Source organism: Psittacula echo (genome assembly GCF_963264785.1).
Source record: "Psittacula echo genome assembly, chromosome: Z".
NCBI classification, from domain to species: domain Eukaryota; kingdom Metazoa; phylum Chordata; class Aves; order Psittaciformes; family Psittacidae; genus Psittacula; species Psittacula echo.
In genome coordinates this window covers 106,599,848-106,626,079 of record NC_137742.1, presented here as the reverse complement: position 1 = coordinate 106,626,079, position 26,232 = coordinate 106,599,848, and the positions used below count along the sequence as shown (strand labels likewise).

The following is a 26,232-nucleotide window of genomic DNA, read 5'->3' as shown; positions in this document are numbered from 1 at the left end:
AGAAATCACCACCCTTCCATATGAGATACATCAAGAACAAATAGTTATCCCTTATAATGTCAGAAACATAAAAGGCACCATCATAGAATGTTTAGAAAAACCTTAGTTTATGTCATTATATTTTGATTTAAAAGTGTAAGAATTGCTGTCCCAACTTAAACAAAAAAGCCTTTCACACTTGTAAATTATTAGAAACTTGTAAACTTTTACCTTTTTTCCAGAAGTATGAGGTGCAAATGCAAGGCAAATATAAAATCTGTTGACTTATAAGATTACAAATACTACCCCCTTGAAAAAGCTGCAATTACAAAAATATAAAAAAATATTCTAACTCCTGTTGTTAGATCTTAGCTTCAATCTACATTGCATCATGACTCCAAAGCCAGATCTAATTTGGACACATTCCTACAACAGGAATGTGCTGTTTGCCTTATTTTTACATCAATATTCTGACCTCTTAGAATGGTTTTGCTTTTTGGATTTGTTTTATTAGTGCATATTAAGGATGTGGAGAGCACTAAGATAAAAGGCTGTATTTATCAATGGATAGTAGCAACGTAAGTGTTCTCAGTCTGTTGCCCCACAAGAAGTCCATTTCTACAAGGATAATTTTTTCTCTATGCCTCCATAGTAACTGCGTGTAGCAGTGCGCCATTTTCACTTATGAACCCAGGACTACCGGTAGGTGATTAATAAGTACTAAATTCTTCTCACAGAGTTCAGTAAAGACCTGTGAGAAGTATACCAGCTATGTCGTAGAAAAGTAGCTGCTGTTGCCAGGGCAATTACTGGAAGACTCTTGTCTTCCACACATAATAGATTGGCACAGGCTTTATCCCTATGGTGATTCTCTAGCCCTTGGCTTTAGTAACCTGGATCAGCACAGGAAGTTCAGCCAGCTATAAAGACAGCCTAACAAAGTGCTAGTAGACATAAAAATGAGTTTACTTCTAAATAATAACTTAAAAATAATGACTAGATTGAATGAGACATTCTTAATGAATAAACATTGTAAATGCTGAGCCTAAGCCAGACAAATACTAATACTTTCATGCCTTCACGTTCTTTCAGTCCTTTATCAGTGCTAGAGGAAGGTGTCCAGCTTCCAAATCCAAAGAAACAGAAGCCTTCTTTTGTTGTGCAGGGAAACTGGCACAGATTACTAGAGTAATACAGCTGTACTCCTAGATGGTGACCTCTTTTTTAATACTGGGTTTTAATAAGCACTCAAGGTCATCAGCCAGAAGTATGACCGTGGAAGATTTAAGTGTGAGCTGTAGTATTGCTATCTTTATGCTGGGTGCAGGACACTTTCCTTTAAATACCTTTTCTTTCATTAGAAAGCACCCTCAGCCTTCCTCCCAGCCTTCCTCCTGCTAAAGAACATTTGTTAGCCCTTGCCATTCGAGCAGGATTTTGGCCAGCTAACAGATCTCTTGTGCTTCCAAACAAATGTTCACCATAGATAAAGCAATTCTGAAATAGTGTTATATTTCACCCTACTTGAAAGGATTGACAGTACTCACATCTGCTTTGAAACAGCATCTTGCTGTGTTCCATGTATATATAAGATACGGGCTAACAGGAGACCCATGGAGTTGTTATGAAAGGAAATGTTCAGTGTTCTTATCTTATGCTGGAATAGTGTGTTGCAAGTATGAACAAGAAGCTATTATTCCTCATTGTGTTTCAGTTTCACAAAAATAGGGCTCAAGGAGACACCATGCTTACTCCTCTGATCAGAACTGTATGTTCCAGTCAGATTACGCTGCGATGGTAGAATTCCTTTTAACAGAAGTTCAAAGGTATCTGCACACATCTGCCAAAGATTTTTTTTCTTTTTTAATAAGCACACTGTACCTACATGCTTAATCAGATCTGGAAAACACTTCATATTTAACAACACCCCCCAAAAAAAATTAAACAAAACAATACCTATAATGTAGGATTTTGAATTTTTGTTTAGTAGAACTTTAAGATGAGAAACATGTTCATAGCTAAACAATTGCTCTTGACATTTGTTTTATTAACCCCCTCTCTCACAACAGTAGCATTTTTAATGAGCAACTCCTTTCCCCAGCTTATTGAGTCGCCAGTTCATGAATATAGCTTCCAATCAAGGCACAAAATCCTTTACTAACTCTTTCTTCCCACTGCTTTCTTCACGTCCTTCCCTTTCCCTTAAAAAAAAAAAAGTTGGTGTAACAACACCTTTCATACCAGACATTAAATTTAATAGTCCAATAGGTTGTAGCACTATTGGAGATTAGTTCTACCTATTTTGAATTCAGTTAAATTAGATGAACAGCAGACTTTCAGTACATCTTTGTTCATTTTCTGTATTCACCTTGAAGGGGGGGGGGATGAGGAGAAAAAGCCATGGCAGTTTCATGCATATTTTTCAAGAAACTTTATGTGGAAGTCTTTCATTTTCTCCAATAGGATCTTCAGCTTCTCTGCTGGAGGAAGAATGGTCATTCTGAAAAAGAATATTTAAAGGATAAAAACAAAACCCATGTTGTCTTCAAAACAGACTAAACTGTGATCTTTGCACAGATCTTGATTAATCTCAAGACACAGCTAGTAATATGTTAAGTTTAATATCTGTTTTGATGTGATTATCTTATTTCCAGCATTTATGGTGTAATTGAACTATACTATTAAACTAGAGCAATTTTTTTCAGTTGGTGAATATGCAAGAATTCAAGAATTGTTATTTTCTGTGGAGTGATAAAGAAGGTTATCAGAAACAACTGCAACTTAGTTTCCATTTTTGTGGTATTTATGCCAATAACATGTATTGTTTGAGCTTTAGGGGTGGGCAGTTATGACTACATACACATTTCTTTCTGAACTGAATTTTTTTTTCTTTCTTCTTCTGCATATTGAGTATGTATGTAAGACCTACAGCACAAAATGTTTTTCCTACACTTGGTACAGGCATGGACTTGTGCAAGATTTTTCCTAGAGCTGGATGCACCCAGATACCTAATCCAGCTACCTGGATTAGATACTGTGTTGCGGAGCTTTCATGGCTAAAGTTACCTTCTGCTACTTTGCTTCAGACCAAACAAGACTAAAATCCATGACAAATTCTAGCTGTCAGTGGCTCAGATGGTGTAAACTGCCGTTTGTTGGAAACAAAAGCAACAGAGTTTATGTTTACAGTTTTGGTATAGAAGATTTAGTCCAACATCTTGTTTTGGTAAAGTAGAGAATTATTCAGCATGTTTAAGGAGTAGATTTATAGGGAAGATGATACTGCATTTTTCATGCACTTCCTCTGTATGGAAACACTGTTTAAACACACCCTCCCAAAAGAAAGCAGGGCAATTTTTGTAATGCCTTAGCCAACATTAAGATTGGAGGATTAGCTGTTATTATTGTTTGTATTCATGGAGAAGCCATTTCAAATGTTAGTGTATAAAAACAGAATAAAACTATGTCAGCAATCTGTGAAAAAAATGTAAAAGACTCAATAGCTCATCTAGCAGAACAGGTCTTTGACATAGTTGTCAGTGCACAGAAAATGTGCAGCAGAAATTAAAACAATGTAAACTGAAACAAAAATCCTTATATTTAATCAGTAGAGAAAATACTGGCATGGTACTTAGAATCATAGAATAGTTAGGGTTGGAAAGGACCTTAAGATCATCTAGTTCCAAACCCCCTGCCATGGGCAGGGACACTTTACAGTAAACCATGTCACCCAAGGCCTCATCCAACCTGGCCTTGAACACCGCCAAGGATGGAGCATTCACAAACTCCCTAGGCAACCCATTCCACTGCCTCACCACCCTAACAGTAAAGAATTTCTTCCTTATATCCAATCTAAACTTCCCCTCTTTAAGTTTGAACCCATTACCCCTTGTCCTGTCACTACAGTCCCTGATGAATAGTCCATCCCCAGCATCCCTATAGCCTCCCCTTCAGATACTGGAAGGCTGCTATGAGGTCTCCACGCAGCCTTCTCTTCTCCAGGCTGAACAGCCCCAACTTTCTCAGCCTGTCTTCATATGGGAGGTGCTCCAGTCCCTTGATCATCCTCATGGCCCTCCTCTGGATTTCTTCCAACAGCTCTATGTCCTTTCTATGTTGAGGACACCAGAACTGCACACAATACTCCAAGTGAGGTCTCACGAGATCAGAGTAGAGGGGCAGGATCACCTCCTTCGACCTGCTGGTCACGCTCCTTTTGATGCAGCCCAGGATACGCTTGGCTTTCTGGGCTGCAAGCACACACTGGCAGCTCATGTTCATTTTCTCATCGACCAACACCTCCAAGTCCTTCTCTGCAGGGCTGCTCTGAATCTCTTCTTTGCCCAACCTGTAGCTGTGCCTGGGATTGCTCCGACCCAGGTGTAGGACCTTGCACTTATTTAGCTTATTACAGTTTGTTTGATTTTAAAGAAACAGAAACTGCACCTGAAATGATAGCTTCCTTCTCTCTGGCCGAATCCACTTCCAGGTACAACACATATTCCAGTCTCTTCCAGAAGTTTCATGCAATAGAACATATCAGGTGCCATTTTATGAATCTAAGGGAATGGATGCTTTTGAATTATTTGAAGTAAAAATATTCCCAATATATAGAATTTCATTACTGTTTTTCCTCCCGAATCTTTACCTTACATTATTACTTTCTTAATCCGTTTACTAAAGAGAATGAAGTGCAGTTGCTAGTAAGACAGCTCACATTGCGAATTAAAAGAAAGGGTTTAAATATTCTTGGTTTTCTCCTTGCTTGTAGCTTTTTGTCACGTGTCTCAAAATCCTACTTACAAAAATCTAAGCAACTGACACTTGTTGAGATGAAATTAATTTGAGAGGTGTGTGTTCCACTTTCGTTGGCAGTTACTATGTTTTTTCTCCTGAATTATATGCCGACTAGAAAGTCCCTTGATTAGTAACTATGGAAGTTCTTAAACAGATGCAGGTTATATGCCTAATCAAATAATTAGCTGAAAAACAGCTCTTTTTATCATCAGCTATGCTGATAAATTTCCCTTTAAAAAATGAATATTAGATGTTAGAAAATACAGCTCTAGTTACGATCAAAAAGGCTTGTCTTTCAGTAATGTAGCTTACTGGCCCAAATGCATTAAGGTAAAAATGATAAGGAAGCCTCTCTCCCTCTTTCCCATGCTTCCTCGACTGGGCTTCTTTTGCAGCATCAGTAGTACACTGCCATTCATGATCCCCATTCCACATCCTGGCCTACCTAACCAAAGTACGGGCAGCAGCTTGAACTTCGCACAGGTCCAGCTATTTGCCCACCGTATGACATAATTTATTAACACTAACATCCTCCATCAACATTCTCAGCCTGGAAGCCTTACACTGTAATGAAATGCTCCATTTTGTTTTCCTCTCTTAAAATAAAGGTCATGCTATATTTAAGATCATACATAGTCAATAAACTAATGCTTTGGAACTACATGAGTTTATCTCCAGAATAAAAATTCATCATTAGAAGTGGCAGGCACAAATATTTGAAGGTTAAAATGGATTGGGGTAAAAATGACTGACTGACCTTAGCTTCCTCAATGGCTTTGGAAGGAATAAAGATTCGTGGGAAAGCATACATAGCTCCTTGAAGTGGATTGCAGTGCATTCCTGGTATCTTGTTAAACATGTCTTCTGTTAGTTTGGCTTTTTTGGCAAGATTGTTCAAAACAGACTCCTTCTCCTGTTTAAAAGGAAGGTGTTCAGTTTGATGTATTTGAAATGGCAGTAAAAACATCAGAAAAACCTATGATGCTTCAAGAAGCCTCCCTGAAATTAAGCACTTTTAGGGCTTTGCAGAGCTATTAGAGCAAATGGTGTTCCTAATTCCAGTCATACTCTTAAAGACATCAATGCAAAAACGCATTAGCAGGATATAACTACAAAGCATTGTAGACAGCCAATAGCCTGCAGAAGTCTCTATCTGCATGCCCTCTTCTTACATTCTTCCTTCAGAGCATCCACTCTTGGCTATTTTTAGAAACCACATTAGCTGAACCTCTGATCTGATGCAATACTGTAATTTCTTAAGGCAGATTCAGTTTCATTTTTACAAGGAGAAACTCTATTTATAATTTAATACAGAATACTACGTTGTTCAGTTTTTAGAGGCACTGGATATCCAAGAACAAGGCTGATTTACAACTTTGTTTGAACTTGCATTCCTGTTTAGATTTTAGTAAAAACAAATCTTACTTAGTAATTCCAATGTCTTGCTAAACATAGGAGAGAAGTTAAGCAAAAAGCTGATTTGATAATGCCTTCTTTGGTTTTTTTGGCTTCTAAACAAAGGAATGGTAAAAGGAATAAAAATACTTGGAAAGGTAGTCATATTGAGTTAATTTAAAATACTCTGCAGAGTTCTGTAAACTAGTGTTATTACAGGATTGTTGGAGAAGAAACAAAAGGAGATTGGTCTCTGTGCAAATTGTGAGTTCACAGTACTTAGGTTTAGGAAATGCACAAAAGAACAAGAATGTTATTGCTGACCTTTATGAACTGTGAATAAGATTCTTCTCCAGGTATTGGAGGATTCACTACAACGTCCATTGCTGCTTGTCCTGAGACTGGAGGACAAAGGCGAACAGAAAGCAACTTAACAAGCTGTCCTTTAATTTCTGGGTGCAAGTTAAGAACCTCCATGTAACCTCCTCTGTAGCCACACCTGTGATTAAAGTAAACAGAAAAGTTCAGTTAACCTCAAGTGTAAAAGTACTGGAAAAGCAATGAAAGTGACTGCAGAAGTGGAAAGACAATTAATGAGGATCTTAAAATCTGCAACACATAGATTGTTGAAACAGCTGCTATACTGATGTTTTAAGATGGAATTAAATGATATATCATTAAGCTTTGGTATCCCATGCAGAGAAGGTGTACATGCAGCTTTCCCATTAGGCAAGTTAACATGGACTATTCACTCTTAAGAACAAGAGCACATGGCTGTAGCAGCATTCATTTAATCAGAAAATTCTTTTGTTCCATCTCTTCCTCCTCAGAACAACCAAATCTGAGCATTTGTAATATTAAACATCCCAGTCATTCTTGAGCTGTTCCTTTGACTGTTGGAGACCGTATTTTCCTTTATCACAGGTCCAGTTTAGGACTGTAGGATTTCACCTTTGTGGAACTGAAGCATTAGGTGTCTGAAATAAATACACTTATTATTTGTTACTTTGAAAACCACTGAGCTAATCCATTACTTTGTGCTTTAAATGCTTGTCTTCCTTTTCTTAATCATTTTTAGTTAAAACTATAATAGACGGTGATTACCTTCAGGCCACTAACATGAACGGCTGTCCAATCATTAATGAGGAAAATGAAATAAAAAAAAAACTAAAGAAGACTTACTCGCCCATGTATCCCTTAGAGGTGGAGTGAAAAGAGGCCAGCTCAACATTGTTATAGTACTCGGGTCCCATCTCATAGAGAATCTTTTTGAAAGAATGAAACTGGCATCCTTCAGAGTACACATTGTCCTGGTAAACCTGAACAGTCAGAAGACGTTAATGTGCTCTGTTCCCCCAACTAAAGATAAAATATGACCTTTTACAGAGCCAGGTCTGAAGAAACAGTAGTAACACTCAAAACTTGAACCCATTAAAAGACACAAGGCTCTTGTGTCTTTTTTGTTTAATAATAGTTAATTATTTAATGATAGTTACTGTAATGATGCATTTTATCTCATGTGGCCATACTTAATAGTTTAGTCTTTGGAAGAATAGTGAGTGTCTTTGTATAACTTTACCTTTTCTTGTATTTTTTAATTGATTTTCCTCCTGTTTCTTTCATTTGAAGTAGTCTGAGTATCACATACTTTTTTAGGTCAGTTCCAGCAAAGTTCCTCCTTGTGTGTCCTTGCTCATGTCCCCTGCTCTTTCTAGTTCAAATCCAGATCAAGACACCTCTCATATTAATCCTCTGGTATTAAGAATATTGCATGTTGTTCATGGCTTAAAATAATAATAGAGAATCTGTTCCCTGTACTTAAAAACCACCAATACCACACACCGAAAAAATTACTCTTAGCTGTGCATTAGGGAGAACAGAATATCCCATTACCTCATCAGCCAGAAGAAAAAGTTTCTCTTCCCAAGCAAAGTGTATCACATCTTCAGCGCTCTTTCTGTTTTGCACCTGTCCTATGGTTTGATTTTTAAAGCAAGAAGAAAGTTAGTGGAGCATTTATATGCACACAAATCTTTTCACCAACACCTAGTTAGACTATTAGCTTTGCAGTAAGATATCCCTCTTTCGCAGGAAAGTGCTATTGAATTTATAATTCAATTTAGTAAGTGTGAAATTAAAGAACATTTTTGGAGGATTTATGGTTCAAGCTAATTTAGTCTATCTCAAGCAAAGGAAGCCTGAGATACAGTAATTTAACTTACTATATTACTCCATATATAACTGATCAGTTGAAATACATACATGATGGTTAAGTGGGAGCTAGTTTCTCACTAATCAACCTCAGCTACTCAAAAACCTAAATTATTCTGAGTGCAGCTGTGGTTGCCACAGAGTTCAGAGTGTTTAGTCATGTTTAGTCATTGCCTTTCAGTGGCAAGAGGCTACAGGCCATGTCAGAGACAAGATCTTTGATAAAGATGAAAAGGATCAAGTGATTCCACAAGTCTGCAGAAGTTTACTGGAAGCAGTGGCTTCAAGTGGTATCCAGTGAAGTGAACCTGCTCCCTCCTGTCTTCTCAAATCCCTGGAGTTCCATGACACTGAAGTAAGGAAGACTTAAACTACCGATCTCTAGAATTCAGTGTTATATATTTCATAGGTTTTCAGAATTTGCCTGTGATGTCAAATGAATGGAAGAAGAAAAAAATCCAAAACAGTGTTAAAACCCATTCATTAACCAAAATTGCTACAGACCTGTGGGGTTTCCGGGGTTGATGATGCAGAGGACTTTCGGATTGCAGTATGCCTTAGCTTCCTTCAAGGAACGGCGAAGTTCATTCACATCTAGTGCCCAGCAATTTTCTTCATCCAAATAGTAGTTCACCTGGATAGCATCTAGGTCAGATATGGCTGCTGAATATAAGGGATACTGTGGTATAGGGATCATCACCCCTGTTCGGGATTTTCCACCTCCTGAGACCAGGATCTTTAAAATGGTCTGGGGAAAAAGTAGGAATTTAAAAAAAAGAAGAAAGAAAAAGTCACACACCAGAATTAATAGTATAGGCTAGAATAAGTTACTGATCTTCCTTCTTAAAAAATCTAGAGTTAAGGCATCCAGAAGCATCCAGTCATCTTCTTATATCAACAGGCATCGATTTATTTCAAGTTAAGTTACTGACTGAGGGAGGATGGTCTAACTCAGCTCAACAGAATTCTTCTGAATGTCATGGCTTCTAAAGATCATGTCAGATCAACTGCAAGATTTAGGAATAATATTTGGAGCACAAGCCAGAGGGAAAATTTGAGATGGGAATATCAAGATCATGATTCTTCTACTGTCCCCAGTTGTAAGCAAACAACAACAAACTAAGCTAGTTCTTGCTTGTTGCCTTCCACTCACCTCACCAGCCACATATGGCCAATGAATAAACCCAGAAATTAGAACTAGGACCTGTGGAGGTCTCCATTGGAACAGAGACATACAGAGATTAGCAGCAATTGTGTCCAGGTGGGAACAAAACTACAAACTCACATTATAGTTTCATTTTCAAGTAACTGAAGAGACATCTTGGAACGGAAAACCAATATATTGTATGTAGTTTATGTTCAGAAGATACAGCTAGAAATGCCTGTGCTGAGGTCAGTCCAGAGGATTTGTCTGTGCCCAGCAACTGTGTGTCTGTGTAGGCTTTTTACATGTGAATTAAATAAAAGAGTGCATATGGTACAGGAATGGAGAGATTTCTTGCCTTTATAATCAAGGGAGAACTCCAAAGTACAGTTGCAATCAAAACAGGCATCCTTATCAATAGGTAATTGACAGTGTAAAAACAAAAATATCTCTTCAGATATAACAGCAGTATCCTTGAACTTTCTTGCTGATTCTAGAATGAAATCTGCCTTTCTGTGCCCCTTGTCACATACTAATTTAGCTGCTAAGCTAATGATTTATAATCAACATAATTTTGCACCCACCACTATTTTAAAAATACTGATTATCCAAAATGTATAATCAAGACAAAGTGCAAATTTAAAAACCCTTTAACACCCTCTGTGCCCAAAGTTATGAAACAACAGATGTTTTATCCTTGGAAGTGCCAAATAATGAGACTCATTATACTGCTGACTCTTCATCGCTGGTGAAATCAAACAAGCATGGTAGAGATTTGACATGGTACACTGCTATTCCTGGCAAGCCACCAGGTTAAAGCTTGGCATCAAAAACTCTGGAAAGCCAATTCACTAGAAACAACTGGAGAACTGCTTGTATCAGAACAATGTCACTCTGAACTCTGCCACTAGATGTCATTTTTAATAAAACAACAAAACCCGAACTTTTGCAAACAGGCTGTAAGAGGCTGCCTTAATATAAGCAAAGAACTGCTGGTTGTTCTGTGTAACGTGAATGTATCAGTGAAAACGAAAAATTTAATAGAGACAGTTATTCCTGTCTTAATTGAGGACAAACTCTGGACCTTGATTAAAGCCAAAACCTTATGCTTTTTTTCCAAACAAGCTGGCTACTGAAGAGATTTTGGGGATTTTCACTGACATTTATCTGCACTAGCAAAGTTTACTAGATAGAAGAGCTGCTGGACTTCTCACTTCATTCTCTTCACTCACTTCTCTCTTCATTCACACCTCTCTGCTACAGTTTTATACCTTTTAATCTTCAGTGCTTACGTATATTAACCACTGAGGACACCATTGTTTAGTCTGAATGGTCTGAATCTCCTAAATTTATATTTAGGCCCCTATGCAGTTTATACTACTTTTACAAAAGGTACAAGTTAATGTATATTAAAAGTTTCCATGTGCCTGTTTCTCAGCTGGCATCTTAAATCCACATAATGCAATATATCACATATCCACTTAATGTGACTGCAGTACCTGTCAGATCAAACTCACAGGAGCTGTGAGACCAGATGTTCAGCAGAGATCTGTATTTCCAAAGGTAGCTGATAAATTACACCAAGAAGAGACAGGTTTAATTTTAACACTTACAGTAATACCATCACTTGCCCCAGTGGTAAGATATATGTTATCTGGATCTGCAGGAACCCCTCCATCTCTTCTTTCAATATATGAAGCAACATCTTCACGGATACAATTTATACCTGGACTGGCAGTGTAAGATCCTGTGAAAAATGAGATGAGAATTGCATAGAATGAACAATCAGATATTCTGTTTGCTAGCAAAACTCCTGAGCTTATTATTGTATGAACTATTCTGTATGTAAGAGGGCTTTGGATGTCAAGGATTGTTTTGTTTTGTTTTTCGGGGGGGTCTGGTTTTGTGGGGTTTTTGTTTTTTTTTTCAAGGAGTAGGAAAGGGAGTTGGTTTGTTCACAGAACAAAAAAGTTCATTTGAAATTATGCAAATATTATAATTATTACTAAAACACAAACAAAATAAACTAGACTGGTAAAAACTAGGGTTTAAAGGCTACTCTGCAAACTGGGACAGCAATACCATTTTGACTAACACCCTGCTGTTTGCTTTATATTGAAAACCACTGCAGAATGTCAACCAACACCTAACTAATGGGAACAAGGCAAAGAGGTAGCATGTGCAAAAGAAAGTCCTTTGGACTGACCTTAGCACAAATCGATGACAAAAACAAGACTTCTATGTGCACTATGAAAATAATATAATACCGTTTTCTCCCACAGTCTGAAACTCCAAAAATCTTAAACTGCTTCTCTCTCTCCCCACAGCCTTTCCCACAACTGCTTTTCAGTTACTTGTATCAGAAATGTTTAGGATCACCCCAATCTATACGCCTTGTGCAGTTTACAGAGCACAACTAATAATCTGAAATAAAGCAAGATGTTAGATGCCTGTGTACATCATTGCTGAGCATGTTCAATAAAGAGTAAAAACAAGCCTAAGCCAAGATGAAGAATGGATTCAAATTATGAAGCCTAAGACTGATGAACAACAAAGTGGCAAGTGTATGTTTAATTTAGAACACTGTCATGTAGCTGTAGAATGTTCTGTACTCACTGGGTGGAGTGGAATAATTTTGCCTGACTTAAATCTTATCACTCAGTTATATGCTAGTAGTCTGCCGGATAATACTTCTGTAAAAGCACAATTCATCAGGAAAAAGAACCATGCGACAAAATGGTAATTAAGGGCACAAAGTTCTCTGATGTCCTAAACATTTACTTTTACGGGACTAAGAGTTATATTGGTCTATGCATGGGTCTCTGACCACAGCTAGGAGCTGCTGTTGAAGTAGAACAAACCTAAGCTGTCATTCTGTCTTGTGCTTCATTAAGCACTGAGTCCCACGATTCAGTGAGGATATACAGAAGACCTGAACTCAATTTTCAGGTCTTCTACTCTTAATTTGTTCAACTGATAGCTTTGATCAGAACCCAACTGTTTGCATAAACCCAACCCAAAAAACTGCATGTGCACATATTAGATATTTTTATATGTAGGAGAGGGGTAAATTTGCCAACTGTCTGGAAAGACATGACAGTTATCCCACATGCAAAGTAACTGTTGTCAAAGGAATCCCAGAGTATTGATTGAACACAACAGCTGTTGAGGACATATCTGAGCCGTCATAGAGGCTGGGAGTAGCAAGACTCAATACTACAAGTAGAGTTTTGCCAAATGAAAGTTCACTGGTATTGAGGTTATTTAGTTCATATCCAGAGGTCAAGACATTCACAGTAACTCTGCAGCTAAGACATTTAAAGAGCCCATATAGGTGTGGGAACAATGCTTCAAATGGCTTGCGCATACCTAGTGAAGCCACTTTTCTGTTGGATGGAGAGTTTTTGAAAATAAGGTTTTATTAGAATACAACGCATCAAGCTACATGGAAGGATCAGGTTTTGTCCTTTGCTTTTTCCCAAGAAAGCCAGTATCTCCTTCTCAGCCATGAAGAGAACAGCACTAAGATGTCAGGCTAACAAGAAAGTGATAGGAGTCACTCCATTCAGCTGCACATCCACTTGCCTCAGACTACATGTTTACGGAGTGCTGTACAGAGGCTGATAAGCAACTGAGACCAAGAGAAGGGGTTGATACATGATACTAGAGACAGGGAGGGTGGAGAGAAGACATAAAGCAATACAGCAGATCAGTAAGGTCTACAGTGGTTTTAGTTTTCAAAACTTTACACTGTTAGTCACTGCTTATCAGTAAGCCACACCATGAACTCTCCCCCTGTCATTTTGCTCTAGACTACTCCCATTTGACTTGTAATCCTATAAAATATGATTAAGAAATTTCAGCACTGCAGATATTGAAACTACCTTTGTTGATTCTAATACCAACAGGAGCAAATAAAACTTAAGACACTTACCTAAGCTGTTTCCTCCACAACCCTGCAAGATCCGTCTGGCTCGCTTTTTGGCATCTTCTGGAAAACTTGGGCTGTCCAACAGGTTTGGGTATGTACACAGTGCTACTACCTAAAGTGCCAAGAAAACGTAAATTGGCCACTTCTCAACGGTCATTTTAAGTTGGTAATATTACTGTTAACTTTCCTTGGAAATGAAAATCACAAATCATAGCTAATTTAAAACACAGGTTATTGATGAAGAGTTTGCAATTGTTTTGTTAAGGATAGTGCTTACAGAAGTGAAGAAATCTTATTGGGTTCCAAGTTCTGTTCATAAAAAGTTATAGAATTATTAACTGTTAACATATGAACAGTGAAGACTGGAGTCCAGGTGAGCTATGCATAGCTCAAATACACTAAAACACAGCTGATTACTCATGTTATCTCTAAACAGCGCTATCATCCATTCTTTGTGAATTACTAGCCTATTTTATTGACAAGAAACTGTCATGGTATAAGCCTAGCCTGCAACTCAAAACCACACAGCTGCTCAATCACTCCCCCTTTCTTCCCCTGGCTCCTGGAGGGATGGGGAGGAGAAGCAAAATAGTGGAAGTCCTATGGGTTGAGCAATAAGAACAGTCCAATGACTAAGGTATAATACAAAATCACTACTGCTATCACCAATAATAATGATGATAAGGGGAATAATGAAGAGAGAGAATACAATTGCTCACCACCTGCTGAACAATACCCAGCCCAATCCCAGCAGCAATCAGAGCCTTCTGGGTAATTCCGCCAGTTTATATACTGGGCATGACGTGCTGTGGTATGGAATACCCCTTTGGTTAGTTTGGTGTCCCGTCTCTGCTTCCTCCCGGCTTCCCCTCCTCCCTGGCAGAGCATGAGACTCAGAAAGTCCTTGGTCAGAGTAAACATTACTTAGCAACAACTAAAAACATCGGTATTATCAGCATTGTTCTCAGGCTAAAGTCAAAAAATGAGCTCTGCACCAGCTACTAAAAAGGAGAAAAATGACTGCTACTGCTGAACCCAGGACAGAAACCATGAGTTTAAAATGGAGCACAACTAGAAATATGATGGAATTTTGAAGCCCCAGTTGCATGTTCTAATAATCCTTCCCCAAAATAACTTATAGTTACTACAAAATTGGATTTCTGTGAAATAACTAAAAAATAAGTGGTGACATAGAACATAGTAAAAGTAGATACACGACCTAGCCAAGTAAAGTTTATGAAGGAATGTAAGACACAAAGAAGCTATATTTAGAGATCTGAGATCAGCTTAATTTGTTCCAGTCTCTCTCTCATTTTTATGCTTACATAGTGTAATATGGACAGGCTGTTGTCATCTTGTGGGACAGTGACTGAAGAATTAATTCATGTGTGGACACAATCATGGAAAGGAAGAATTCCCCATTTACCCAGTACTTTATTTAATAACATTGGATCTGAATAATTTGTAAGAAGCTCTGGTCTTCCTAGTTTGCTGACAAGTTTGCAGTATAGCTCAGTTTTATAATCTCATCACCTGGATCCCGAGTTTGATAGGGCTTCAGTTTGTGTTGGAACTCTGAATTTACATTATTATAGACTGGATTTCACATGTGTGTCTAAGGGATGCTCAGTAAATAGTGTAAGACTAGTTTTAAACCTTGCTTGTGTTTTAGGAATAATACACAAAGGTGAGTTCTATTGTAGTCTTCCCCAAATGTTAACCAACTACAGGTAAAATGTGCAAAATCAGCAACAGTACAACTAGTTGCACCCAATTGCATGCAGATCTTGAACTGTCAGATGAAGAAAAAGCATTTGCTTTTTACTTTGAAGACAATAATTTTCTTTTTTGAAGTAAGTGCATTATTGATAATGAATGCGCAGACCGATAACATAGGAGAAGTAGCAGAAGAATGTATGGCTGGAGAATAACATGAAATGTAAGGAAAGCTACTGTGTTGAAAGAGGACACTCAGCAAGCAAGGTATAGGACTTCAGCTCAGAAATCAAAATCTGTAATTCTTTACAAAAGAACTATGCTAAGTCTAAGTGCATATAGGGAATCATTTATGCTAATACACACACCAGACAGATTTTAAGGCATTCCTGGTAATCTAATAAAAAATCAAAAATAATTATTTTATAATATCCTTACCTGACGGAGGAAGGTGATTGGCCTCTGTCCCATTGCATGTGCATCTCCAATGTTGGCTTTAATTACCTCAGTAAAAGGTTTTTTGATTCCCTAAAAAGAGATCATTCCCAGTGTATTGTTAGGGATGAAGTAGAGGATAAGGTATTCCTCTTTTTTGGTATCTGTCATATGACTGTAACTAAAGAGTGCCTAACCCCAGAACAAATAGAGCGTTTAATGTGAAGCTTAACACATTTTTTATACAATACTGCCAGTAAATCCTAAATGCTTTACAGAAAAAAATGCTGACCTTTAGTGCTTTCTAGAGCAAAATCAGTAATGCTACTGCTTATTTGTTTTCTGTTTAGATTAGATATTGTGTGATGACCCCATTTTTCCATACATACATGTTTTACAAAATATGAAAAACAGCAGAAGTGCTAAATAATCACCATGAATACTTAAAAAGCTTCTTAGTCTCTGAAATCTGAACAGACAGCTATCTGTGCCAGGAAGGACTGGATACATTATGAAAATAGAGGGAAAACAGTTGATGAATGTTGATCAGCAATCAGTGCTCTTTAAAAAGCAAAACTAAGGGGAAAAAAGACAAGGAACTGACTGGTAGAAAAAAACCCAAACACACCATTGATTTAAAGAAAAAAGATTAACTGAAAGGAAAAGCCCGTATTACAAGATGAATAAATGAGATAGATAGGCAAAAACAGATTTATAGCTTTTCTAATATATATTTAAGTATGAGAGACAGTAAAAAGGCCTTCTAACAGTAACAGATTTTTCATGAGAACTAATGAACTGCAAAATTAGACTGACTGATTTTCTGTACGCAATTACCTATAACATCCTGCTCTGGCTGTGGACTGAACTCACAAAGCCTTTTCCTGGCCTGTATATTTTCAGCAAGTTATTGGATTTGGATATAGAACATGTGGCTTGCAAGCTTTAACTAATTTTTGCTTTTCTACCATGGCTTATGTGTTAAGACTACTATGACAGACCAGAACCCAGATGTGCAAAGGTAACAATCACCAAAATATTAATAGTCACCAAGGATGCAAATTCCCAGGTATATCAAGATTTGGGTATGTACAGCTGTGTAATGTGGCTGAGAGGTTATGTGATAATGTGATTCAAATTCTCACTACAGATCCAGTCCACCATTTAACTGATAGCATTTAGTTTTTTTCTTTTGAAATTAAATAAGTAGTTAGAAATGGCATTATGACAAGACAGTTGGACTTACATGATCCTGACTCAAAAAGATTATTTCTATATAGCCTTAAATTTAGCAGGAATTGAAAAAAAAACCAAACCCAAATCAACATTCACTTAAAATAACTGAAAATGACACACAGATTCCATCATGTCATTTGCTTTTATGTTTGTTGATCTGAGTGCTTAAATAAGAGTTGTATTTCAATCTTATATAAGGAAATTAGAATAGGGATGCCAAATAAAGATTACAGGTATCTGAGGTTGAAGTTTAGTAATTTGTGAGTAAAGCAAGCAGCTTGAAATAGGTTCTTTTCAAACTATGTGGGGTCTACTGATAACTCAACTTTGTTTCATTTTAATTAGAAAATAAACAGGAAAAGAAAGATACATGTAAAAGGAGAACAAATTCAGTTTGCTGAAAGTTAAGAAAAATTCCCACAGCTTGTGTTTGCATTTGGTCCTTATAGCAAACAGAATCAGTCTCACTAGGTTTGCATAGCAAAACGAATTTGGTAAAGAGTAAAGGATACTTTCTTTGCCTTAAATTAGGCAGTCTAAGAAAACACAGCAGTTCTCAGCAATAGATGAAATAGAAATATCTTGTTTTACCAAATTAAAACCAGAACAAACCTCTAACAACATAAATACATTATGTTAGACAAATTAGATGTGTTTTGCACACAAATAAATACTATTGTGATCTGCAATAAAAAATAGCTGCTTTGTTTGGTTAGTGAAATGCTGAAAGGTACCCTGCATTTCATATGCCCCTGCAGAGTTTTTATAGTGGTATAGCCTTTATAACAAGGTAGCAGACCTTTCTTGGTGTCCGTGTCAGGTTTATTGTAAATTATTTCACAGCTGATTGACATGGATACCATGCAGATCTCTGCTAGTGCCCAACTCAGGTTTATGCCATCACTGCCTTTGGGTATCTACTGCAGGTATATAGTCAGCATGTACTCCATAAACCCCACATTACCTTTGCTACTAAAATGATTGATCTGGAGAAAATAGCAGAACATACATACTAGTTATCTTACTGTAAAAATCTTGGCTGAGAAGGAACAATGAGGTTTTCTGTACTATACACACTGCTCCTACATACCTGCTTAAAGGCCTGTGGTCCTCTTGACTAACTTGTATTTCTTGGTCTCAGCTACAAGAGGTATGGCCTTTTTTGTCTTTCAAAACAGAGATAAGTTTTTAAATAACTGGGGCCTTTGCCTTCCCTGACATGCGTTAGTATCAGTAATTGTTTAGAACCGTCTTCACGGGATTCACTATATCCCCTTTTCGTGAAACCTAGAAAAAAATGGTTCTGACTGCTTAGTTTTTTTCTCATCTTCTTATCTTACTTGATTCCCAGTGTTTCTCTGGAAAAGAATATCAGACGTTGTACAGATTTATGTTTGATTCCTCCAGAATAAAAAATTCCATCTTAGTATTTCAGAAAGAAGGAACAAGAAACAATAAAAGGCAAGAACAAGTGTTGAAAGTTACTGAGTCAAAGTTTCAAAGCAAATCAGAAGCTGGCATCAAGGGAAGTCTAGATGTGCCTATGACTCCACAGATGAGTTCAAGGTGGAATTCATTCAAATCCTTAAGACAGAGTGGCATTAGTCAATGGTTGCTTGTGTCACTGTTTTTCCTATGGTGATGGCACTAGTGTGCACGAGTATCCAAGGGAAGATTAACATCAAATTCTTTTTGGTAAAATCTGTATGAAAGGAGGAAGCAAGAGTGTAATGTTGATAACCTCAAGTTGTAGAACAGTTGGAAATGTACTTCAACAGGACATAGTTTGTTAGGGCAAGATTTATTTCACTGTAGAAGGCTAAGCAGTCTTTGACCATGTCAATAACATGCCTGTGCCAAGACAATTTACGCCCCTGGCAAGCCAAGGAACATACAGGGGGACAGAAACTAGTCCATTAAATTGTTTTGCTTTCTTCTAGTGATAGAGAGCTGCCCTATATTCTCCCCCATACATGCACTCTCATATTCTGTGTCTTACATCCTCTCTCTCTGGAGTATGATCAGGCCTTCAAGGTGTGTTGTTGAGGCAGTCTGACTGGATTGTAACTGCTCTCTGCCAGGAGGCAGAGATTTCGAAAAGTAAAGCTTGCAGAACAAGAGCTCTAATAACAAACTTGGGAGCATAAGTACCAGATTGATATTCATGTCTGCTGAAGAGGTATGAACCAGATGAAGGAGGAAAAACAATCCCCAGCCCTTCCAAACAATCACTGCTACAACTTTCTGCCTTTGTGGCACCTCATACTGTCCTAACAACATTATTCATCCTCATCTTGGGAATGAAGCCAATCTGCTGCTATTCTTTTTAAATTGTAAGTGAAGGGACTAATTGTAGTAGCCATTTTAACTGCTGAAAAAGCCATCTTGCACATTTGAATTCAGTTGTAAAGCAGAAAATACAAAAATGCTTTCGTCTTTTGGGTTTTGGTTTGGTTTTTTTCAGTTGCCGCCTTCTTGATAATGAAAGGATTTTAATTGCATAAAAGACTCTTTCCAGATTTGGAATAAGTTCTTTGGAGATCAGTTCCTTCAGCAGTTAGTTCTGTCACTCTCCTCAGAGGAAATGCAGTCTTTTAAAGAGACATGATGAAAAGCCTGTGAAACCTGAAGCAGGTCAGACAGGATTATTTAACAACCGTGTCAATGCTCTGACTATTGTAGAAAGCTGGGAGAAGGGATTTTCATATGTGAACCAGAATTCATTGATGCAAAGTCAACACAAATGTTCATGTAGATAACCAGGTTTAGGGAAGCCTCCCCTAGACATCCCCACAGCCTCAACAAACCCAGCAAGCCCAGAGTACCGTAAGAAGCGATGAGCTGTCTCTCAAGGAGAAAGTCACCAAGCAAGAACTGTTGGGAGAATTATTTTATCAAAAAAACCTATGCGATGCCAGAACATACACTGTCCCAAAGAACTACCACAAAGGCAGTGCACTGCCAGCAGCTGGTTTGTCTCTTTGAAGTTTTAGTATGTCTGGAAACTCCCTTATGCCATCTAAGAATGCTGGCAAATTACCAAATAACACTGAGTCCAGAAAGCGTAAAGTGTGTGAACTGTCTTTGCTGAAGTCGTCAGTGAATTTCAAAGGAAAACCCTCAGTTGGTAGAGAGGCTTGTGTGATTTGGATTTGATAATGACAATAGGAAAGAACTGAAAATTCTGAAAAAATTCTAAAGAAAACTGGAGGAGGCCATAAAAATGTGAGGTGCTTTTAATCCCAGAAGAGCAACATGGTATTTCAGCTATTTCTAAATTTCAGAATTTGGTCATTCTTGGTCATTCTTGGTTTCATTTTCATTGCCATTGTTTTGTGCCTCATTTTAATGGTTATCAGGCAATAACATCACACTATGAAACACTGTGCTATTTCCTTAGCACAAGCTGAGCCTGTTATTCTGTGACTTGCACAAACGAGCTGTATAATAAGAGTGCTGGCGAAACCATAGTTGAGATCTACACTGTAGTAGCCAAGCTGCTTGCTTTTTTTGTGCCCCCTTTATCAAAGGGCCAAGAAAGTACTACCCAGAGGCTCTGAACTAATAGGAGCTTGAAGGCCTGAATTAGCATTCCAACCTTTTTATTAAAACAGCTCACAGCAGAAAAAATAAACCTGACCTGCTTACCACAGAGTAAGGCTCTGAGTTTGTGTTATGCATGTGTAATTCAAGCTGACATGAGCTGTTGTTGGAATGAAGGAGAAGGCACATTCTGGATTTTTTCTTGAAATGGCAGTGATGACTTGCGGGCCCCCTAATATCAAATGAGAAAATCAGTAGAGCTGACCATTAACTGGCAGATCTGATTCAGGGATTTTGAAACAAGGCTCAAGTCCTCAAGTTACTTCTGCTTTCTACAGTGTTAAAAGTGCATTTACATTTAAAGTTTTGTCTGTATGAACAGAGCCCTTGATTTTAATATGACTGCGAATGTCAGCATTAAAGCACTGGTCACTAGAAGGAGATTAGACATTATGACCCCCTTAACTTGAAAACCTATGGGAAAAGGGCTGTTTTGGAATAGATTCTGTTACTGTATTCAAAGTGAAAAAATTAAGTATCTGGATCTTGTGGACTGCGTGCTTTTGAACGTATGATTTTGGCAACTGTACTCTTATAACGGATTTTCCTCATCTTCATATGCAGTAGTTTCCCCCTGCTAAAAAATCTGGGGTTTACTACAGATTCTCTTCCATATGCAACATCTACAGGCCACTAAGGAACAACAATTCTGTCTTAGCTTAGGTCATAGCTCTTGCCTAGAAGATATTTTCTTAGCGAGCGTGCAGGCACGTATTCAAGGCAGGAAATTATGGTATAGCAATTTAAACTTTCATTACTGGGTGTACCAGTCAGTCTTCTATCTTTTTCTTGGCATGTCAAATTACATTTCTGCGTGTTATGCTCTAAACTGTGTTTTATATCTTTCCACAACTCTCAGCGACAGGGTCAACTCATGTTTACAATAAAGTCTGGATTCTAAGTCAGATTTTTTTCTATCCAATTTAATAGCCTGAAGAATTAGTAAAAAACAAAATTAAAAAAATTTAAAAAAAAACCCCAAAAAACAGTCTACAGTTGTTTAACCAAAACGCTTTTGCAAAAACTGCTACAGCTATATAAGTAAAAGGGACTCGGGTAGTTTTACTATCTAAACAGAAATGTAGGGAGTGAACCAGTGACTTTAAGAATAAACATGCAACAGGAATCTATTTGCAATAGTAACGCAAATTAAAAACATGAGCACAGGAGATGAGTGTACAGCAAAGTCAGACTACAGTGGCTGTTCAGCGGAAAAAAAAAGGGCTTCAGTGAGAAGAGACACCTTAACCGGGCATGAAAGGCACCTAAGTTCAGACTCTGTGGTGGAATATTCTAACCACCTGTGCTGATCTGAAGGAACGTTCTAGATGCTACCAGTGTATCTCTGCATACATTCCACCCCTCTACTCCTTTCTGTCCTATATCTTTGCTTCAGTAACTTTAGTTTTGAACAGGGACCTAATGTTGTGTGACTTACACTAAGCCAGGCACAGTTTCCGATGTTACATGAGCTGACTTGTAGATCCTAAACTGCTGTTTAATATGTGCATGCCTTGCAAGTATGTGTAAGCCAACTTAACCTGACATAGAACTTGACATTATGTAAAAGCTAAGCAGGAAATGGGGACAAAAGGAAAGTATAAGTGAAGAGAGATGTCAGAGTAACTGATAAGAAGAGACTTTACATAGCAGGTCACTTAAAATTATCATGAATGCAAAAGTAACAAATCAGGTATGTGTGCTGCCCATGTAAAGACAAAGCTAGCTTGTTACCGCTGATTAAGTAAAAAGAAGTGCTCTGTCCAAAGGTGACTTTCTTGCATTGAATTCATGTTCAGGCTAAAATTTCTAATCTGAAATGTAATTAAAGTCAATACTTGATGTGCTGGCCATCTGTTAGCAAGTCTAAAACAAAGGGGTAAAAAAAAAAAACAACCCCAAAACAAATCACCATTGTTTAAGTTCTCTTGAGAATATAATTATTTATTAAGATATGTCTGTGCTCTAGCTTACTTTAAAAAGTTCCTAGAAACAGCAAGGAAAATATCTCTAGATATTCTCTATCACCTTAGTAAACCAGAATCAGCTGATTATTACTATTAGCAAAGCAGAAGAGAAATCAAGTTTTCACACTTGAAAGATTAATGCAATTTCAAAATTGTAACAAAAATATTCAGAGAAGTGATTCAAGTAAGTGCTTTTGCATGAAAATTTCCAGCTGGAAAGACTTAATGTAGATCAAAACCTCCATTTTCCACCTACATGAATACAGGTTACAGGCCAACAAAACTCATGAGGTCCAAGTACAGCATGCCTCATCTGTACTCCTGAGCAATTAATCTTACTCCGCTTTAATAGAGTATTCTAACTTGTCACCTACATTGCCTTAATCCTGAGCTTATTATTCAAAATCAATGCTTCAATTTTATTTACTTTTTTAAAGAACTATCCCTTCAATTGCCTTGTCAGCAACTTCTCAAGTAACATTTTAGTCCTTATTCTCTGTGCACTGTGGAGTTAGAGCTCCTTCTGTAACCATATGCAGCTAATATAGGAAAGAAGCAAGTCCCAGATAGAATAACAGAGGAACTGCTATTTAGAATCCGAGACAGCAGAACCAAACTCAAAGATGAAAGTTTACACTGTGCAAACAGCTTCAAGTAACTTATATAGCCTGCATGACAAGCTGTTGTAAGTTACACATGAATTACATCTAACTGAATTGAACCAAGTTTAAACAGGAAGAGCCTCTACTGTATCCGATTAGACAATGTCTGCATTTCAGATGCTTTTAGTTTGGGAACAAATGATCCAAAGGCACCTAGGCACCTTGGCAGAATAGGACAAATGCAGATTTACTATCGTTTCACCTCTGCCAGCTCTTGCCACCAGCAGTCATGGCAGTGGAGTCCATGCTCTCATGCCTGAGATCTCCTTCCCCATCATATGTAGTAGAATTGCTATGGGGCATCAGTTTTGCTGTCAGTGAAGAGTAATCATGGATCTAAAGATGCCGTGCAGCATCACCCTTCTCTGACAATCACTTCAGCCTCTTTATCAGGCAGTGTTAGTTCTGCTGGCAGTGACTGACATAACCCTATGAGCTTAAGGTTGAGAGGGATGAAATGAAGTAGTTGTTCAGTTTCAGTTTAAAGTAATCAAATAAGTGGCACTTACCTATAATCACACAAGATGTCAGTTTTAGACCAAAATATGGACATTTAGACAATCTACAATATTTCAGTTATAAGGAAGCCAGGTACTCCTCAAGGCTGTATACTTTACCAGACAGTTTGATTAAACAGTAGGAGTAACAGTATATCAGAAAGGCAAAGGGGAATGACTAACTTGAGCAGTGTGGAAGAAAATAAAGTCTTCAAGCTGCTTCATTAAGTTGATTAGTATTCTCTACAGATCCATCATCTTAACTTTCACAGCAGTACTGTCCTTCTTCCCTGCCATCCAGGAAGGTTTTGGTCAGGTTAGTCACTGCCAGGCATAGTCACATGTCTGAGTGCTGGCAGCCATTGATAACGGCTACCATTATCCCATGAGAATGATTCACAAATAACTTTTAAATTGAAAACGCCAGGTAAGTGGGCACAAAACTGCCATAATAATCTTTTAGTAAAGCAATTGGCAATGACTTGCTCTTGCAATTGTTAAAAAGTGCACAGAAGCTTATTTATTGTCTTTGCAGTGACTCAGCTGGTAACTGAAGTAAACAGGGAAGTTGGGAGGAGCTAGTGTAGATCGTATTATATTTGTTTTGTCAAGTACTATTTCTTGCCCGGTGAGGTTAACTTGAAATTAAATATACTCAGCAAGAACATGGGAGGATTTTATACTCTGGAAAATGCACCCACTAGGGAACCTAGTTGTATAAAGACAATGACATCTTTATGAACAAGTTTTAAGGCAAAAATCAAACATTCTGAAATGAAATCTCCATCATCACTCTGAAACTTTTAAGTAGAAATCTAAAAAAGCTGGTTGTAATAATTATTAAGTTAGACATAAGTAACTGATGTATGTAATACACAGTGAGCTGACAACATGCGTCACCTTCTAAACCAAGAGGAACCAAGTAGCACAAAGACCAAAGAATTAAAAAAACCTCTTGTTAGCATTGCTATGGCACTGCTTTTGCTTAAAGCACTTTACATACAGTAATGAAAATGGTCTTGCAGCAGAAAGGCTTTCTGAAACAGTGACGGCAGGGAATAATATTTGCAATCATAAAAAATCAGCTTGCCAGAAGCTTTGTTCAAACCAAAATCCAGTGAGTTCTTGCGCTGCCAGGTTAGGTGACAGTACTGACAGCACAAGCCCAAAGCCATGCCTGCATTGCTAAGATTTGGGCTTCTCCAATACTGGTGTAAAGAATAAGAAAAAAATCTGAAGAACAAAATATAAGCATTGACTGATTTTCTTTATTTAGTACTTTCTGGCCTGGACCCTCAGAAGTATCTTGTATCAGGCTTTATTGCCTGATACAGCACTAACCACCTACAACTTTGAGCTGTGCTTGTGCTCCCAGGGCTTGTCCCCAGAGTACCTCGGCTTCTGCAGTGAAGAAAACACCAGCACAGTATTGGTGGTCTCCACAGACAGCACTAGCCTCCCAGGTCTGGAAAACCCAGAGGGGCGCTGGATGTGCCAGAGCAGCCTGCGAAGAGCTGGGCCCACCTCACACCTTCCGAGCCCGCCAGTATAGCCCCAGTGAAGGCAGCACCTCTGAAATGCTCGTGAACGTTTTAAAGGCTCTGTCATAGAATCACAGAATCAACCAGGTTGGAGAAGACCTTTAAGATCAAGTTCAGTGGTTCCCCCAGCACTGCCAAGGACACCACTAAATCCTATCACTGAGGGCCTCATCTACCTGGTTTTTGCACAGCTCTGCGGACAGAAGAAGCTTGTCAGTCACTCTCTTGTACAACCGGTGGACATGGGATTGCTCTGACCGAAAGGTCAGAGTAGCTGAAGAAATGTAAACATTGCATTGTGGGGGTGTTTGCCTGATGCAGTTCGTGACACCGGATCAACAGTAATCGGAGGGCGGGTTTCTTCGCTTTGGGCTTCTCTTCCCTCCACACCCCCTCCCCCCGCCCCGAGTGTCCCGCAGGGTGGGGAACGGGGCCTGCCCGGGGAGGGTCGGGGCCGGCCGACGTGCACTGGCCACGACTCCGGGCAGCGGAGGGGATAGGACTGGCGCTGTGCGTGGTCTGCGAGTTGCTAACTTGGCACGAGGCATCGCCCAGGCAGCACCGCCGCGCCCCGCACCTCCCCCCGCACCCCCGCTGCCGTCTTCCCGAGGCCTCTGCGGGCCCCGCCGGGTGTCAACGACCCCGCCGAGCCCCTCGGCGCCCCAGTCAGATGCAGCGGCGATGAAGTGCTGGGGGCGGGGCCCGCGCGGGCGGCGGCGGCGCGTTCGCTGCGGGAAAGGGCGGGTGGGGGGCAGGGCGCCCTACCCCGCCCGGCCCCGCCTCACCTTCCGCAGCTCCTTCTCGATCTCGCCGGCTTTATGGACGATGGGCCCTCGCACCGCGTACTCCAGCGCCTTCACCAGCGGGTTCATGGACTCCAGCGTCAGTATCTTCTCCCGGCTCGCCTTCTCATTGATCTTCACCGCAGAGGCCTTGGCAGCGCTGCTCCAGCGCATCGTCCCCTCCCGCGCCGGCCGCGGGAGCCGGCGACCCCGCGGCGGCCGGTCCGCCGCCAGCGAAGTGGCGCATCGCAGAGCCGTGATCTTCCCACCGCTCCCCGGGTTCCGGCAGCCTAGGCTTGCCGCCGCTTGCTTGGCAGCCAGCACAAACCGGTGCAT

General features: G+C 39.1%; 1 protein-coding gene across 2 annotated transcripts; it reads right to left on the bottom strand.

Annotated features, from left to right (window-relative positions):
- Positions 1–1,884: 1,884 nt before the first annotated feature.
- On the bottom strand, positions 1,885–26,232 carry GPT2 (glutamic--pyruvic transaminase 2; the record flags this gene model as incomplete). Of its 2 annotated transcripts, none has more annotated exons than XM_080637830.1 (11): positions 1,885–2,479; positions 4,426–4,538; positions 5,534–5,689; positions 6,496–6,670; positions 7,354–7,490; positions 8,065–8,144; positions 8,887–9,130; positions 11,140–11,273; positions 13,461–13,569; positions 15,612–15,701; positions 25,900–26,232. In XM_080637830.1, the coding sequence occupies 11 exons, from the start codon at positions 26,230–26,232 to the stop codon at positions 2,389–2,391; spliced, it is 1,662 nt and encodes a 553-aa protein (XP_080493956.1). In that variant the 3' UTR covers positions 1,885–2,388. The 2 variants fall into 2 exon arrangements, with proteins under 2 accessions (XP_080493956.1, XP_080493957.1); XM_080637831.1 differs by having other exon boundaries at positions 7,354–7,436; positions 25,900–26,073.